The sequence below is a fragment of the Spermophilus citellus genome, assembly GCF_964194105.1.
Source record: "Spermophilus citellus genome assembly, chromosome: 6".
Lineage (NCBI taxonomy): Eukaryota > Metazoa > Chordata > Mammalia > Rodentia > Sciuridae > Spermophilus > Spermophilus citellus.
In genome coordinates, this window is record NC_138187.1 from 66161713 (window position 1) to 66180700 (window position 18988).

An 18988-nucleotide genomic window follows, 5' to 3' on the forward strand; every position below is an offset into this window, starting at 1 on the left:
GGATCACTTAGATTTTAAATTGTCACTCATCAGCTGTTCCATTTTACTCGGTGGGTGGGCTGCTTACTCGCGCGGTGAAGAGTCTGCTCTAAGGTGCTCCGCAGGAAGTGGCGGCGGAGGCCCTGGCCCAGCTGTGGCCATCGGAACGCCAGGGGAGGGGGTGCAGGCTGGGGAAGGGGAGGCAGCCCCACGGGGCCCACGCAGGGTGTCTGAGCACGCGAGAGAGCGGGCGGGGCGGGGGAAAGAAATTGAGATCTAGATTTAGGGAGTGAGTGTGGGAGGAGAGATGGCGCGGGAGAAGCAAAGTGGGAAGGCGGAGTGGAGAAGGAAAAGGGGCCGAGAGAGCCGGGCAGCTCGGGGGCTGCAGCCTTACTGCTCTCGCTGGAATCGTGACGGAGTCACTCCACCTTGGCTGGAGTCGTGACGGATTCACTCCACCTAGGCCCCTTTCTTGACACGGTGCTTAGTCTTTGTCGACAGATCTCCTTTAATGATCTTTACTTTTTCTTTTAAGACGCAGCAACACACGCTGCGGGCGCTGCGGCCGGTTTCCAGTACCTTTGTGGGTGTCCCCACCCGTCTCCCCCCACTCCTCTTCCTCCCACTCCCCCCACCCAGGCCTGCTTGCTGATCCAGGAGCCCTCTTCCTGCTCACCTCAGGCCCTGGGTGCTCTTTCCCCCCCTCTGGACCATGTTCCCATGTACAGATGTGCATAATTGTATACCTCCTGTGATGCAGGTATTGGCTCACATCACCCTTATTTTGTCCAAATCTCCCTGTTTGGTGTGTTTTCAGTACACTAAAACTACATAGTCATTCTTTATGTATTTATTAAAGAGACTGTCTGACCTGGTCTTCTGGCCCCAGAACCTGCATAATGCCTATTGGGTACTACAGCCCAAATCCAAGATTTTATGAATTTCTTATCAATGCTTAGATGATCTATGCCACACAGCTCATCCTTGAACACCAGTAATTAAGAGTAGACTCTGGGGACTTCGGAAAACTTGACTCCTTATATAAATATTTTTTCCATCTTGAGTATGTGATAAACACACTTATGTGAAGAGAGCAGAGAAAATTTCTCCAGAAATACAGCCACATTCATTCAGCTTTCCACAGCCTTGGGAACCAATCATATTCCCTAAAATAAAAATTATAATGAATATTTTCTACTATGGATCACATGTTAGAAATAATGATTAGCAATGGTTGTATTTTAATTTATTCCTAATAGTTGATAATTTCATCTGCTTTTTTTTTAAATAAAGGCCAAGCATGACTATATCTTAATCATGCCTTCAAAAGCATTCTTAAAGTTTTCAGTCTTAATCTTTTATTTGGAGCATCTCATTTTTTGTCAGTCCAACAAGTGGAAATTCATTTTAGACAGATGAAATGCTGCCCCAAATCAGCACCTGATTGCACAAAACAGGCCCTGAGGTTGACAACTCATGAGGTGAATTGTTCCTACCTTTCTGGACCCCCCAAACGCCAGCTCAACAAAATAGTTCCTTTTTAAGAGAAAACGTCTTGCCAAAGTGAGAGTGAGTTGATTCTACTTTAACCTTATTTATGGGTGCAGCTAACACCTGATGAGACAGTGCATGAACAGGCACAGGAGGCTGTGGGAGAGGCATATTGCTTTGTGAGACGCTGCTGGGATGATGTGGGAGTCAGCTTTCCCTACTATAACAAACAACTGAGATAATCAACTTAAGAAGAGAAAAGGGTTATTTTGGTTTATGGTTTCAAGCGTTTCAGTTCATAATCAGGTAGCCCTGTTGGTTTTTAGCTGTGGTGAGGTAACACATCATGGCACAGGCATTTGGTAAAGCAAAACCTCTTCCCTCACCTCACGGCCAGGAAGTGAAAGAGAGGAAGAGAAGGGTCTGGGTTCCCACTCTCCCCTTCAAGGGCACACCCCCCACTGCCTAAAGACCTCCCACTCCAGCCCCCCCCCTTGAAGGTTCCACCACCTCCCAACAGCACCAGCCTGAGGATCAAGTCCTCAACACATGGCCCTTTGGAGAATAGTTAAGATCCAAAGTGTAGCAGATGTATTTGCAAAGAATACATTTTTCTCCCCAGAATTACTAAGTCATGATTAGTCATTGTTATTGCTGAGAAATGTACTTTCTTAAAAATGTATTTAATTGTGTTATATAATGTTGTATCCATACCACTGATAAAAGCATCAAAATTCATGTTTCAAAAGAATATTCAGTGTTAGAAAACTAGGGATGAAAATGAGGTTATAAGGCAACACGAAATATCACTCCTACTTTGTTTAGGAGAAAATACAAAACTGAAAAACACTTGAAAGGAATTTTAATAGTGCTCATCTTCAGATGACAGAAGTATCACTGACTTTTGTGTGTATGTCTTTATGTTTTTCAGATTTTCCATCATAGGCAGGTACTGTGTTTGTGACTTTGAAAATCCCACCATTGTTATCTGTTTTATTTGTGTTTGAATTTGAAGGTCCAGGTTCTGCAGGGAAAGGAGCCCCCCTGTTTTCTACAGTGTTTCCAGGGGGGGATGGTGGTGCACTCAGGGAGACGGGAAGAGGAAGAAGAAAATGCACAAAGTAAGTCACTTTTACTACTGGAATTTGATTTTTTTTCCTTCTCCCAGAAGGTATTTTTATAGGCAAGGGGATCTAAATAAAGTTAGTCTGTCTTCATATAGCTGTGGCTTTACCATTAAAGTCTCCTAATGTTTTCCTGATAAATCAGCTTTATGGGGAGTTCATAAACCCCCCTTTCACCCCATGGAAGTTCTTCTGGGATCCACCTTTGTCTGCAGGAGGCCGGAGTTTATTTCACCTTGAACTGAGTTCTCATGGTGGCTCTTGTCTGCTGTGGATTTAGGAGAATTTTAAAAATTAGTAGATCTTCTATTAAAAATTAGAATCTTTTTGTTAGGAGAGAGAGAGAGAGAGAGAGAGAGAGAAAGGGAAAGAGAATGTTAGTTTTACAGCCTTATGGCTTATTTTTACATTTGGGAAAAGGTTTTTCTGCATTATGGACTTTTAGCAACCTGCTTCTAATTCCAAAAGTATTTGTTTTCTGGGAAGACCACATGCTGTCATTGCTCAGCATGACTTCAGGCTGCAGGGGCCTCAGTCTCATCAGTCCCTTAAGTCCCTGCAATGTAGTAGCTGCCTTTGATTGCACAGCTGGGAACAGAAAGGGCAGTTTTCCCTGTCCCCAGCTCAGTCATAACTCTGTGCTGCTGACGCCCCCTACAGGTGAGTGGAGACTGTACTGTGTGCGTGGAGAAGTTCCCATGGAAGGGAATTTGCTGGAAGTGGCCTGTCACTGTAGCAGCCTGAGGTCCAGGACATCCATGGTTGTTCTCAACGTAAATAAGGCCCTCATTTACCTGTGGCACGGGTGCAAAGCGCAAGCCCACACGAAGGAGGTTGGAAGGACTGCAGCAAATAAAATCAAAGAACAGTGAGTGTTGTGTATGTGTGGAGCTCTCCACAAAAGGGGCTTCCTGGGGGACACAGGCAGGCTAAGCTGCAGAGGGTTCCCAAGACATCCCATGGATGTCCAGTGTCCTTAGAGCAACTTCAGCAAGGGATGGTTATGAACATCATCAAGGACCTCAGACATCCCAAGTAGGTAGATAAGATACACATGACAACCAATACTTCAATCTGATGGCTGCCCCCACTTTCTGAGTATTTACCTTCCTCAATACAAGATAACATTGAGCCAGGAGGAGTCACAGCTACCTACTTGGGAGGCTGAGGCAGGAGGATCACTAGAGTCGGTAGTTCAAGGCCAGCCTGGGCAACATAACCAGACCCTGTCTCCAAAAAAAGAAGGGAGCGAGGGAGAGAGGGAGGAATATAACCTTGAGAAGAGCAAGGAAAATGACCTAGCAAGCTGGTGAATGATAAGCCTGGAATCCTTTGATATTTAAAAAGCAAGTAGAGAGGAAGATTCTTAGGCCATCAGAGTGCAGTTTGGTTTAGCTCATACTCTGGGCACCAAAACAGCAGCTGCTATAAAACTTAGTATTGCATGGAGAGGGCAGAGAGGAGAAAGGAGGGTGTGGCCTTCCATCAGGCAGAGAGAGAGAAGCAGAATCTCAGAACATCACTCTGGGCTGTGGAGCACGGAGGGATGGTAAATGATACTCAGTGAGGTATCCAGGGACATTTGTGCCTCATCAAGTTTTCCACTTGGACTACTAAGGAAAAAACAAAAACAAAGTAGTGAAGAACTCATATATTTATTCATTCAACAATATTTATTGAGCATCTGCATGATACCAAGCACAGATTTAGGGACTGGTGACTTGGCAGTCAGTGCACCTGTCTTTCTCCTCTCGAAGTTTGTGTTCTAGCAGAAGAGGACAAGAAATAGTGAAAAAAAAAAGTTGTGTTATTTATAAAAATGTATATTATTTTCATTGCATATTATATATAATTATACATTCCCCCCCAGGAGCCGGCTGACCCTTCCTTTTCTAACACAAACATACTCATAAACCACAGAATGTTTTTTCATTCGTTAGTAAAAATTGCTTTTAATTCGAAAGTAAAAGATAGTGAGCTGATCTGTAGATTTAGTCTTGAATAATTTTGTGCTGTCAACACTTTCTGGACTTATAACTTAATATTGACGTTTCTTCTGAGCAGATGTCCCCTGGAGGCAGGATTGCACAGTAGCAGCAATGTGACAATACATGAATGTGACGAAGGATCTGAGCCACTGGGATTCTGGGACGCTTTAGGAAGGAGAGATAGGAAAGCCTACGACTGCATGCTTCAAGGTAAAGCACCGCCACAAACTTCCATCACTTGTTAAGATTCACTCACTTATTTATTCAATAAACATGTGTGAAAAATGGGCTGTATTTAACACAAGGGATGTCCTCCCCCGCCCCTGCCCTGGGGCCTACAAAATGGAAATTGTTATGTGTCATGAAAGAGGTACATGTGAAGGAGACTGAACATGGAAAAGAAAAAGGATTTCTTCTATCAAGAAAAATCACACACAGCTCCATGGAAAAGAGATGGGATTTGCACAGTGCCTTAGAGTTTGGTGAAGAAGAAAAGAAAATTCCAAGAAAGCATATGAGCAAGAACATGATGTAAACCAGTAGAACAAGATGATGCTTGGTTTGGCCGGCAGCCAGGATGCAGGGAAGAGGTGGGAGTTCCGTGAAGGAGTACGTCTGAACCAGATCAGGAAGGATCCTGAACTTGAACAAGGGACCAGAAATCCTGAGCCATCCACAGGGCTCTGCCAATCACAGCAGTCACAGGAGGAAGGGAAGGTTTGGAGGGTAGTGTCAATCATATTTAATAGACACTTAATGAATAATGCATACTTAGTAGATGTTTAATAAATAAGCAGTCATGTGAAAATTGCCAACCACCTGAGAACTTGTGAGAGAGTCATAGAGGATATGACCAAGGAAACAGATATGGGACCTTGTGCTTCATGCAGTAGCTCTTAACTTGAGGCACTGGTAGATCCCTGTGAGAAAGTAAGGGACACAGTCCTTAGAAAAGGGCATCGTAAGACAATGTGGACTGTGTTGGTCAAGGTTTTTATATTAAAGGCCCTTCAGCTAAAACCCATCATTTAAAGGACAAAGATGGAACACAGGAGAAGTGAGGTCAGAAGAATGTCACAGACATCAAGAGAACATGTCATCAAAGAGGGGACAGGCACCACTGCTGATGGCACAGAGTTCAGGGATCAGGAAATTTCTTTCCAACATTTCCTTGTTAGATTGATGATAAGTTGCTCATCAGAGGTTTTTTTACCAACCAATGCCACATCAGCCCAACAGAGAGCAGTGGCTGGAGTGCCCCCCACTCTGATGAGCTCCATGCCCTTCCTGCAGGAAGATCTGTACAGTGTCCCACAATCAGGTGAGGCCTGTGCAGGCACAGCGCATGCTGAGTACCTTCCAGAGGTAGGAGAAGCCAGTGTGAAGTTGGAAACATTGAATAATAAAAGGAAGGAAAAACCGTATGAATTGAGCATCCCTTATCCCAAATGCTTGGGTCTAGAAGTGTTTTGGAGTTTGGATTTTTTTTCAGATTTTGAAATATTTGCCCATACATGTCATGGAAGTAGGACCCGAGTTTAAATGCAAAATTCATTTTTGTTTCGCATGTCCTTCGAACACACAGCCTGAAGGTAATTTCATAGGATATTTTTGGGGTGCTTGTGTTTTTACTACAGTTCATCACATGAAATCAGGTGTGAATTTTCTGCATGTAGCATCATGTCAGCACTCAAAAAGTTTTAGATTTTGGAGCATTTCAGATTAGGGATGTTCAACATGTAATAGGAGGGATATCAGAATCAAAAGGATGATTTTTAGGCACTAGATGATCTAATTTGTTACCTGTTCTTGGTACCATTTCAGGATGGAGCAAAAGAATCCACTCGAGGGGTTGAAATGTAGACATGGATGTTGAAATGGATGATTAAAGGAGGAAAGTCCATGAGTGGCAGGAATTAAGGGGACAAGGGAAATTCACCTTAGGAAGAAGATGACATCTTTGTTGCTTATTGAACATCTTCTTTGTGTCCAACTTTATGATGAATGTTATGAATTGAGCCTGTGAAAATGCCCATTGTTAGTGAGAGGTGACAAATGTTGATGACCTATAAAGGACCACCTGGGGAGAAAGCCTGTGAGGAGGTGCCCAAAAGAACAGACACAGACAGAGGGTATAAGGAGGTGGAGCAGAGAGGAGTAAAGTGAAGAAGCAAAGAAAGAGAAGTGTAGAATGAAGTACCCACTCCTCCCTCCTGCCAAGTTTATTAACTTAAAAAAGGTTGCATATTACCCATCACATCTGACTACACTCTAACCGGTATTTCTTTAACCCTGAGTGCTAGCTAACAGAGATAAGGTCCAGCTTAATACAAACACAGAGCCTCTCACATCCAAGGACGTTACTATGGAAACCAGGTAGTGCATCCGCATAATTATCTTAACAGCCTCAGGGAGGTACTGCTGGGCATTCCAGTCGTGGGAATCAGGAATCAGGATGCCAGTTATTGGGATGGGGAGATGCTTCCCTGTCTGTTTCCATGGTCAGAATAACTGTAATGACCCATGGGTGGAGTGGGGAAGTAGCACCTTGGAGGACACTCATTCTCCTAGCGTGGGCTACCCTACCATACCCCGTATTACTTCTTGCTGCTATAGAATCAAGGCTTCCTTAGTCAGTTTGCCATTGCTGTGACAAAATACCTGACAGACAATGGTTTATTCCCATTGCCTTTCCCAGTTTGCTAGAGCATCTTCAACTTACAGGAGCTCACTTAGTTCTGAGTAACTGGTAATTTTTTCCAGAAAACTCCCTTGAATTGTCAGAATCTGCTTTGCAACAAAGTGCCCTTTACCAATGCACATTTTTAGCCATTTGTATTTCTATTTTGGCAACTGTTTATTTATGCCTCTTGTACTTTTTATTGTGCTATTTATCTTTTCCTTTTTTTAAATTTTTTATTGGGTACTGAGGATTGAACCTAGGAGCTCTTTACCACTGAACTATATACCCAGTCCTTTATATTTTTAAAATTTGAGACAGGGTTTCACTAAGTTGCTGAGGGTCTTGCTAGATTTCTGAGGCTGCCCTTGAACTTGGGATCCTCCTGCCTCAATCTCCCAAGTAGCTAGAATTACAGACACCTACCACACTGTGCCTGGCTTAACTTTTCTTTATTTATGTACCTTCATATATTAAGGATACTAACTAGTTGCTCTATTATAAATATTTCCCATTTTTCTAGGTGCTATTTCATTATTAAAATTTTTATACAGTAATTTTTTAATTTTTATAGAATTCATGTATAAATATTTTCCCCTTGAATTACTTCTTCTATTTTTGCAGTTAAACAGATTTTTCCTGGAGTGGGGAGTGTAGCTCCATGATTGAGTACTTGCCTAGCATGGGCAAAGCCCTGGGTTTGATCTCTAGCACACAAAAAGGAAAAGAAAGGCCTTCTCTGTCTCCAGGCTCAGATGAATACTACCTATGTTTCCACTAATTCCTTGAATTATGTCATGTTTTGCTTTAATTCTTGAATCTATCTGGAATTTACTTTGGTGTACACACGGTGCTTTGTTCTTTTTTTCTTTCAAAGATCCTGGCAGCTTTAACTTCGCTCCCCGCCTGTTCATCCTCAGCAGCTCCTCTGGAGATTTCTCAGCCACGGAGTTTGTGTACCCCGCCAGTGCCCCCTCTCTGATCAGCTCCATGCCCTTCCTGCAGGAAGATCTGTACAGTGCCCCGCAACCAGGTGAGGCCTGTGCAGGCACAGCTCATGCTGAGTACCTTCCAAAAGGCCTTTGTATTTTACATTAGCATTTATCAGGCAGTTTCTGTTTGCCAAGTACACTGCCAGAATGTTTGCCTTTCTTGTCTAATTTAGTCCTCACACCTACCCTGAAAGGAAGGAGAATGAGATCAACCACATATTATAGCATAAAGAACTAAAGCTCAGTTACTTCATTACCCAAAGGCACCAGTTAATAAGTTGAGTGCAGATATCATTTTTTGGTCTCTACTATTGTCCTAACCTTCCTCTCAGATTTATTGCTTCATGGTCCCCAAGTGGACTGCCCTCGCTCCAGCCATCATGTTTGCATTCAAAACAGAAAGAGAAGGGAAGGACAGTGTTAGCCATGTCTCTCTCCTGTTTAGCAGATAAAGCCAAAACTTTTCCCGGATCCCTCATCAGATTTCTGCTCACATTCCATTGGCCAGAGCTTGTCATGTGGCCACCCCAGCTGCAAGGCCACCCTGGGAAAGCAAGCATCTGCTGAGTTAGCCAGAAAACAGTGTCTGCTACAGCAAGACTCACAGCAAAGCTCAGACTAACCCAGGTCTTCTGATCCCAAGGTCAGGGCTGTTTCCACCAGCCCACCATTTCAGGGCTCTCAATCTTGTTGAGACCATCACAGGAGCCTGAGCTTTATAAACCCTCCCCCCCTCGTGTCAATCAAGCCTGAAGCCAGCAATCCCTGAGGTCATGGTTTGTCCCATCTTGTGTTACAAGAGCCTGAAGCCGTAGTCAGGCACCTGACCTTAACACTGGTCATCCCAGTCACCATGGAAAGTTTGGCCAGCATATATGTCATGCTGTGAGAGACATTACCAAGTGTCTAAAAGGAGCTGCACCCTGCCCTCTTATCCTGGGACCCAGGATGAGTTATCAGCCTCCACTGGGCTATTATTTTAAAGCAGGTTTTGTCCCCAGAATTCCAAAACGCATTATCAGGAACGAACTCAGGATGAAATGAGCTAGGAAGTTAGAGATCCCCTTTGCCTTGTAGAATATTATTCAGGCCAAAACTTGTGGAAGAGATAATGAGGAGGAAGAGGCAGAACAATTATGATCTTTAAAGCCCATACCTCTCTAAGAAGACCATAGACTTAAATTATTGCTTAGCAGTCAGACAAGAGCATGAACGCCAGAGGGCAAGGAAGATGTGCTCTCCAGCTTTTATTCTGCTCTTTGGAGACACAGGGAGGCTGACAGACCCTTGAGGGTTTAGCTGGACCCTACCTATATCCAGAAGGGCCTTGGGCAGGCCTGGGGTTGCGCTGGGGTGAGGGATGAGGACTCAGAGGAGAAGGAAAGAAATATACCCCATGGTTATCGCCTCTATTCTCTGCCTAAAAGGTTTTCCCAGGTTAACTACCAAAGGGCTGAGGTTTGCTAGGGCCTTCCATGTGTGCCTTTGCCTCTGAGCTTCAGGGAGATGTCACCCCCTGACAGGGAAGGACTGGGGGAGGCACACTTTACATTTAGGGCAGAGGAGAGGAAGTGGCATGCAGCAGCTCCTGATTATGTGGTTCTGTTCTCACACTCCCAGCACTTTTCCTTGTTGACAATCACCATGAGGTGTACCTCTGGCAAGGCTGGTGGCCCATCGAGAACAAGATCACCGGGTCTGCCCGCATCCGCTGGGCCTCTGACCGGAAGAGCGCTATGGAGACGGTCCTCCAGTACTCCAGAGGTGAGAACTGTCGGCAGGGATGGGATGGGGATCCTCCAGAGGCCCAGGTCTATCGCCAGCCTTGATAAAGCCAGGCAGATGGCAGCAAAACCAATTTTTCCCCTTTCACTTTTTGAGGCTTATGAATTTCATGATCAGTACATTCTTGGCTGTCAGCATAAATGGGAATTCATTTTTATCTTTCCTATTATGAGATCCTCCAACTTGTATCATCATCCAGCCTAAAGGTGTATTGTGGAACACTCCAGAATAACTAATTCCTATTGCCCTGGGAATTAATAATGCCCTGAGACAAGCTGACCTCTGCCATGCCCATTATCTGCAGGCAGCCATTGAAGAGAAATCTCCCCCACACTGGCCAAAAAGTCGATGTCAACCTTTTTTTGTCATTCGTTATTATTTTTAGTATCATATACAAAAAGAAAGACTTATAGTTCATCCTCCTGAAATATGTGGTCTTTCAGAAGACATAAAGATGCCAATAATTAATTTCTTATCTGAATGTTTATGGCTTTATCAATTAGCTTGATATCACTAAATATATGCAGTTGATTCTCTTCTTGAAAAGCTCTTTCATAATAAATAGCTTTTAAACTTTGCACCAAATGTCAAAGCTACAGTGGATGTATAAAATGCTGTCGTTAGCAGCCTAATACTATTACAACTTTGTCCTATGTTAGGAAGTCAGAGGAAACCCTCCACAGGTGAATAAGGAGGAAGCAAATGTCCCATCAGGAAGAGACTTCAGCCCTTCCAGGGACTCAGAAGCATTTTTGTTGGGTTCAGGAGGGAGAGTCAGGTTGATTCCATGTTACTGCTATAGCCATAGTCATGAAATTAACATCTTATACAAACTTCATCTATGTGTTGTTATGAACTACTCATAACCCACATTTTGAGCATAAGAGTTCTGAGCCAAAGAAGAAAGAGATTTCAAAGGAAAACAGAGGAAGACAAGGCCCTTGGGTCTGCCAACATTTACATTTTGTGTAACTACAGGGAAAAATCTCAAGAAACCGCCCCCCAAGTCTTACCTTATCCATGCTGGTCTGGAACCCCTGACGTTCACCAACATGTTTCCCAGCTGGGAGCACAGGGAGGACATTGCTGAGATCACAGAAATGGTGAGCATACTCCCTGTCCCTGCCTTGTAGTAGTGGATGTCACCTGGGAAAGAAGCATCCAATTGCACTTTGAGAGTAGGAACACATTCTGTCTTTTGCAACATGCTCACCTGTCTACATGGAATTCGCTTAGGAAATGGAGAAGCCTAATGGGAAATCAATTGAACTCTTTTGGTTATTTTCCACACAAGTACTCAGATTTCAAATACTTACAGGCAAAGATGAATTTAATTAGTTTGAAGACTATCTATAAATAAAAGCTGCTACCTCTTCATTCTGTTAGCTTAGCAACCTATTGCTTCTCAAGGTCCATGTGATGTGGGCCAAGTCAGAACATTTCAGATGTTAGCCTTGTGTAGGAGAGACACAGAATAAAATGGTGATGAATGCGTATGTTCACCTAACTCAGGGGATGGATGTGTTGTGACTTTCATGAGAAGGTATTGCTCAGTATCTTGTAAATTATTGTCCTTTATGCGACTGCCTGGTATACATGAGATATCCATCGCACCTTTTATCTACAGAAAGATATTCTTATCCAGAGTGTTTTATTTTCCAACCACAGAGACAAGAAGCTTAGCAAAGCTATGTAGAATTTAATTTATGAGATAAATTCGCTAGCTGTACCAATTCCAAGGGTTTCTTTGGTTTGATGGCAGAGTTTCGTTCCATTTTGATTTGGTTGCTATGTAGGAGAAAATGGCTTTTCTGGGAGAAAGAACCTGATTGTATTTTATAGGAAATGTTGAGTAGTTTTAAACAAACAAAAAGACTCTGCAGCAGCATAGCAATAGAGAGAGCCTATGTAGTACTGCAAATGTTGCTGCTTCGTCCAACTTCTCTTTTTGTTTTTGGTACTAGGGATGGAACCTAGGGCCTTGCACATGCCAGACAAGCACTCTACCATTTAGCTACATCCCTGTACCCTTTAGCCTGTCTTTCTTTAACCAAATGGATTTGATCTACACAAGGAAAGGGCTGATTGAAGCTTGATCTCTGACAAAGAACAAGATGGTCCTGTTATAAATAATAAATATAAACAATAATACATAAATAGTAAATATGGGCTCGCCAAACCCAAAAACTGTAAGGATTACCAGCACCTCAGCTGCCTCCTACTGTCCAAGCTGAAGAATGTGAATTGTCATCAGAGTTCTGTACTCACTACCTTGGGGGTCAGAGATGGGCCATGTAATGAGGCCTGTGGGATCTCAGCCCGTGAAGGACTAGGCTTCCCACACCAGCAGACTGGACCGGAAATTAAGATTCAGAGCGCTCGCTCTGTGCTAGGCACTGCTCCAAGTACGTTACATTTACTTTTCTCATTTAATTATCAGGACAGTCCATTAGGATTCATCTTATTTTTATCCCTGTTTTGCGAGTGTAGGAGCAGAAAGCATAAAGTCACTTGCCCCACGTCTCAGAGCCAGTGAAAGGCACAGGCGGGCTCATTTCTAAGACCCCTCTTGATCACTGGTCTCAATTCGGCAAGAGATCACAGTCATTCATTTCCCCCATCCACCTGCCCAAAGGGATCCAATTTTAATGGAAGAAGATAATTTATCCAGAAAACTGTTCCGATTAAATGCACATGCTTGTTTAAGAACAAAAGAAAATCCATCCATTTCAGAATGTTCTAGGTACATTTGTTGTGTGTGTGTGTGTGTGTGTGTGTGAATCCAGAGCCCTGTGAGTGCTAATTTTATTCTATTATTTGGATGTTTAGACTTCAGATTCAATAATCTTATTCCACAATTTACTCTTGGGAGAGTCCCTAAACATTTATTTTTTCTTGGGGGTGCTGGCGATCAAACCTAGGACCTTGCATATGCCAGGCAAGCACTCTGTCACTGAGTCGCACCCCAACCTTCTCAACACATTTTTTGGAGGCAGCCCTGACACAGGATTTATTTGAAACTTCATGTAGGGCAAAAAATCATCTAGAAGTCAGGAGAAAGAACCTTGGGGCCATGGGCTATTCCCCTCTTCCCTGACAGTGGTTGCAAGCACTTGATAAAACGTGTTCAATGTGGGACACACTGAGTTCTCTCTGCACCCTCTTCTTCAGGACATGGAAGTTTCGAATCAGATTATCCTTGTGGAAGAGGTGTTGGCCAAGCTCTGTAAAACCATTTATCCACTGGCTGATCTCCTCGCCAGGCCACTCCCGGAAGGAGTGGATCCTCTAAAGCTTGAGATTTATCTCACGGATGAAGACTTTGAGGTAAGTATTACTTCAGGTGGGATGGGAAGGAAACAGCACCCCTGGTCCGAGCAGCCTTTCACTTAGTCACTGGGTTTTTCTTGTGCTCCCACTAGTTTGCACTGGACATGACAAGAGACGAATACAACGCGCTGCCCACGTGGAAGCAGGTGAACCTCAAGAAAGCAAAAGGCCTGTTCTGAGTGGGAGAGGAACCGTGGTGGTCACTTTCAATACCACTGGACCTGAAAAAAAAATGAATATTTTTTTGGACTGGTATTTTTTTTTTTTTAAAGAATGGTATTTTTAAAACAGAGTTTTTCAGAACCTGACCTTATTAACTATTCTGCGCATCCCAGAGTTGTGCATTTTGTAAATGTTTAAGAGAACTCTTTGGAAACTACCTTTCCACAGTTCAGGGGTGATGTCAATAAAAGCATCGTTCATATGCAGAGATTCCCCAGCAACGGCTACAGCACTGCCCTCTTGGTCCAGCAAAAGCATTGCCTTTTTTTTTGGTTCGTTTATTGTTGTTGTTGTTGTTTGAAGCAGTTCTCTTTATAAAAGTGTTATTTTGATAGTTTGTGGATTCTAAAATATATATATTTATATAAACACCATATAAATCAATATGTATTTAACAAAGCAATATGTATTCATTCACTTTTTTGTTGTTGTTGTTTTTTGGTGTCAAAATATTATTAAAAGGTAGATGGAGTTGCTTCTGTAGAATTAGGTCTGCCACCAATCTGTATGCTCACGTGCGATCAGAAGCCTTCCTTTGGCATTAGGTCTGACTTGTTCTGAGTACTGCTTCCGGTGCTAAAACGAACAAAGCATTTGTACTTAAGAGCATGGACTTTGGCGAGTCTGTGTGAAACCAACCTTTCTACCTTAATATCTCCCCCAAAATGTATAGTGCCTTGTTTTTATGTACAGTTTATATACAGAAATGTTTGCTCTGCATTTTTTTTGATGATGGTTTAGAACATTATTTACAGTTTTACTCTCAAATAGTAGAAATAAAAACATCTCAGTTTCTAATAACTGTTGTAAACATTACACATGTCATTTTGTGACAGGACTCCCAAATAAAGACTTCAGGATAATCACAACAATTAACTGATTTTGATTCACATTGAATTCCAAGCCTGTTCTTTTACGGGGCTGGGGGACAGATTTTGTTTTTATAATTGTCAACCTCGTACCACTATTTTGCCATTAAATATTAGCTGTTGTAACTTTGAATTTAGTTTAGGGCCAGTATTGTACACAAGGTTGTAAGGCTACATAGATATTTGACCCAGAAAATCAATTCTGAGTACTATGGTGAAGACATAGTTTTGCAGACCATCATTAGAAGCTTTTAACTCTATAACTACATACATTTCAGTTTCAGGACCTCGGTGCCTTTCAAAAAAAAAAAAAGTGGATGTTTAAGGTACATGGAAACTCCTTTGCAAGTTCCTGTGTTCTTAAAATAACAAATCCAGGACTGGGGATGTAGCTCAGTGGTAGAGCACTTTGTTAGCATGCTCAAGGCCCTGGGTTTCATCACCAGCACCACATACGACAACAAAGAGAGAGAGAAGGAGAAAGAAAGAAAAGGCAGAGAGAGACGGAGAGGGAGAGAGAGAGAAAAAAATATCCATGGTTTTGAACAGATTCTACCATGAATCATTACAGTCCTTTCCCTATCCTTTTTAGTCTAAGGTTAACATATTTTATAATCACACATTTGCCTTAAACTTTATAACTATGTATCCCATCCTAGGACTGTACTGGGGTCAGAGGCCTATGAAACACTCCTGTTCCCACCACATCATGATTGTGTGATACTGGGCAAGCACTGAAATTACCCATGGTGGCTTCCTTAAGAAAAGGCAACAATAACTAGCTCTCCTGCCTGCATCACAGGATTCTTGGCAAGCTCTTAAAAAATTGTCAAGTGCTAGATACCTGCTGTTATTAATATTATTGTGATGATAGCTGAAAGAAGAAAGCATGAGCATTGAGGACCTTGTGCACCTAGAAATTATAGATTAAATAAAACCAAGTGGCCTCCGTAGGAGAACCTGGGGAGTATCACAAAGAGGGAGACTGAGCTGCCAGCATCTGTAGCCGACTAGGAATTCACCTACATTCTTAGACGCACAGAAAGTATATTAGGGTTCTCCAGAGAGACAGACAATTGGAAATAGATGATAGATGATGGGTGAATAGATGATAATAGATGATAAATACATGATAGATATAGATGATAGATAAATAGATGATGATGATGATGAAAATTGATAAATAGAAATGACAAATGGATGATAGGGAGTTTAGGCTGTCTGTTGGCTGGAGACCCTGGCTGTCCAAGAATAAAGGCTTCAGAACCAGAGATAGCCCAGGGAGCTGCTGATACAAGTCCTAGTGCCCAAGGACTGGAGAACCTAGAGTTTTGATCTCCACCACAATGAAAGAAGAGTGTATTCTTGTTCCAGGAGAGAGAAAGACAATTCACTTTTCTCTGGGGGTTTTCAGAGGGCAGGGAGCAGCAGGTCGGATGGTGCCTGCTCTTACTTAGGATAGATCTTCCCCTTTTGGTCCATTCAGATGTATATACCAGTCTCCTCTGGAGATGGTAACCTTCACAGCTACACCAAAATAATGCTTTGCTAGTTCCCTAGTATTCCTTCATCCTGTCAGGTTGACACCTTAACTGAACCTCACAGCAGTAACAAGTTGCTATAGGAACCTCCCGTGGAGAGTCTCCTGTAATTTAAGACAGGCCTCATCATCAAGATCCATTACAGCCAGATCACCCTGAAAGTGCTTGAAATCGTGTGTCTCTGCTTGTATTAAACACTGCCCCCCAGTGAAGAGCCTTCAGTGTGCCTCGGGCCTCTTTGTAAACAAGTCACCCCATCCTCTGTCACTAGCTCACTTTTTACCTCTTTTCCTCTGGATTGTCTCCTGCCTCTCTTCCCTGCTTCCCAAACCAGACTCTTCCTTACCTGGGTTTTCAGATGCACTGGGAGTCTCAGCTGCTGCCTTTCTCCTTTGCATCCCTGAACAGGACCCACCCTAAAAATTTAAACTGCTAAATCCTAATGAGACTTGGCCCTTTAAGTTTTCCAGGGGACTTCCCCCTTGGCCAAAGGCCCCTACAAAAGCCACTGCCCTAGGAAGATTTGATTGAACCCAGCAGGATCAGAGACGTGGATTCTCCTTAGTTTGCTACTTCAGGACTGAGGGGCTGTGTTTGAGATCCACATCACAGCTGCAGGGGGATAGATGGAATGTCCATTTGCTCTGAAGCTTTGCACAAACAGGAGCAGTTTCCAGAAGAGTGGGATGACCTGTTTGTTCCCCTTGGGCTTTCCCCAGCTCAGAGGGAGGGACAACCTACTCAGGAGTCCCCTTCTTTCTTATTTTAGAATTTTTGCCCCACTCTTAAGAATTTCCATTTGAGTAAAGAAAATGTATTCCAGAAACAATTTGAGAATCAATTTATGTCTCCAGTTTTGTTGATTTTCTAATTATAACTGGTGTGCTCTTTGTCTACACGGAGCCTAGTACAGATACATTCATGGCAGCAACATTCATAAAAGTCCAAATCTATAAGCAGATCACCTGACCATCCACTGAGAAATGAATAAACAAAATGTGTTGCTTATATGCAATTGACTACTGTCTAACAAAGGAAGGGACAGATATTAGTGTATACCCATGAAGAACTCATGGTCTATGCTATAACGGAGAAAGAAGCCAAGTCCAAAAGGTCATATGCTGTGTGATTCTGTGTACATGAAACTTCTGAAAAAGGCAATTCTACTTAGAAAGTATACCCAGAGTGGCCAGGATTGCAAAGGTGCACAAAGAATTTGTAGGGGAATGATGAAAATGTTCTAAAACTGGATTGTACTGATGGTGGCACAACTCTACAAAGATACAAAAAGTTACGGAACTGTTCACTTAGATGAGCACAACTTATGCGGTATACCTCAAGAGAGGTATATACAGTTCTTAAAAATAGTAACTCTTGATCTATGTGTAAACTGTCAACATTACATGGATGTATAACTTAGCAATTGAAAATCATGGATAATCCCACTTCAGAAACACATAAATTTCGAGAATTTTCTTTACATCTATTAATATAGATGTGTACATCCATATAATTTTAAAATAAAAATTATATTGGTTCTTCTTGGACAGTAGCCTTGGATGTTTTTTTGTGTTCATATTTGGTTCTGAGGTCACATGGGACACAGAGTGAAGACCTAAATCGGTAATTGTGCAGGACCCCAACCTCACCAACAAACCCTCATCTTCTCTGTCCATTCTTCATTTCCTGCTGGCCGTGAGCAACATCAATCAAGGGCCCAGAGACAGAAGGTAGGGATTAGCTTTCAGAGGCCTTTCTTGATCTCAGAGCCAGAGGAAGGACCCAAAGTGTAGTAATACGAATGCAAACATTTGAAAACTGACTACAGTTGTTCCTAGTTCCAGGACCCCCTGTGGATACCAAAGTCTGCAGATATTCAAGTCCCTTGTAGAAAATGGCATAATGTTTGCATAGAACCTGCCCACATGCTCCTTAAAACCATCTCTAGATTACTTATAATAACTAACACCATACAAATGCTATGTAAAAACTTGTTATAAGTGTATTGTTTAGGAAATAAAGATCCAAAAAAAAATCTGTACATGTTCAGTTCAGATGCAATTTCTTCTTTGAATATTTTCAATCTCTGGTTCAATCTGTGGATGAGGGCCAACTATTTATTATTATGGCATCTGGCCCAAAGAAAACTTCCTCCTTTTAAAAAGCAAATACACTGCATCTCACACACTTGCTCTTTCCCCATCAGAAGAATGCTATCAGGGCTGCTCCAGGCTACTACTATAGATATACCCAAGGATTAGATCAGAAAGATGGATTTGCAAGGGAGAAGGCTGGAGGCTTTCTGTTCCTATAATCAGTACCATGGATCTGCTGTGCCTGTTGAGCTTGTATGGAAATATCCCACTGTTTTCACAGTGTATAATGCTGAGGCTTGAGAGATTAGCAACCAGCTTCCCACGTGTCTAATAATGAACTAACCTCTACTGAGCTTTTCTATCTTGCTGCTGAGATTGAAAAGAAAGTTGCAAGACCCAGAATGAAAGCAAGCTAAAGTCAGGAAAGGCAGTGTCAGAGACACCTCTGCCTTAAGATTCCATCACAGTCTCATCAGTCACAAGACACCATGGAAGTCTCATAAGGGCGATGCTGGAAATGACTTATCTGGACCTTGACATAAATTGTTATTAAATCTTATTTGAATGATTACTGTCCAAACACCATTTTAACATTCATCCTCAAATGGTTGTAACCAGAATTTCTAGGTCTATAAAAGTAAAGAAATATTGAACAACTACAGGACGAGGCAACTTGCAACTATAAAGAAGCAAAAAAAAAAAAAATTAAAGGGGACAGAAATGAGACAAGTATGAGAGTGGTGTCTGCATGTGGAAAATGGTGACTAAAGAATGGCTTTGGGAGCTGAGGTCTTGGGTGGTGTTGGTGCCAATTCTAAGAAGAAATGATTAAGTAGGCTCCGCCCTTCTTAGATCCTCCCCTCCCTCCTCCACCGTCCCCTTCAGGGGTTC

The 18988-nt window shown here is 42.5% G+C and overlaps 1 protein-coding gene across 13 annotated transcripts in view; it reads left to right on the forward strand.

The window, feature by feature from the left end:
- The window catches only part of SVIL (supervillin), a 199145-nt gene extending 184682 nt beyond the window's left edge, over window positions 1–14463 (forward strand). For all 13 annotated transcript variants that reach the window (XM_081300115.1, XM_081300114.1, XM_081300109.1 and 10 more), the window contains 8 exons: window positions 2486–2591; window positions 3255–3462; window positions 4659–4792; window positions 8140–8295; window positions 9875–10018; window positions 11018–11142; window positions 13211–13366; window positions 13462–14463. In XM_081300115.1, coding sequence (XP_081156241.1) covers window positions 2486–2591; window positions 3255–3462; window positions 4659–4792; window positions 8140–8295; window positions 9875–10018; window positions 11018–11142; window positions 13211–13366; window positions 13462–13548 — 1116 coding nt within the window. In that variant the 3' untranslated portion in view covers window positions 13549–14463. The remainder of the gene's footprint in view (window positions 1–2485; window positions 2592–3254; window positions 3463–4658; window positions 4793–8139; window positions 8296–9874; window positions 10019–11017; window positions 11143–13210; window positions 13367–13461) is intronic.
- Window positions 14464–18988: the final 4525 nt, after the last annotated feature.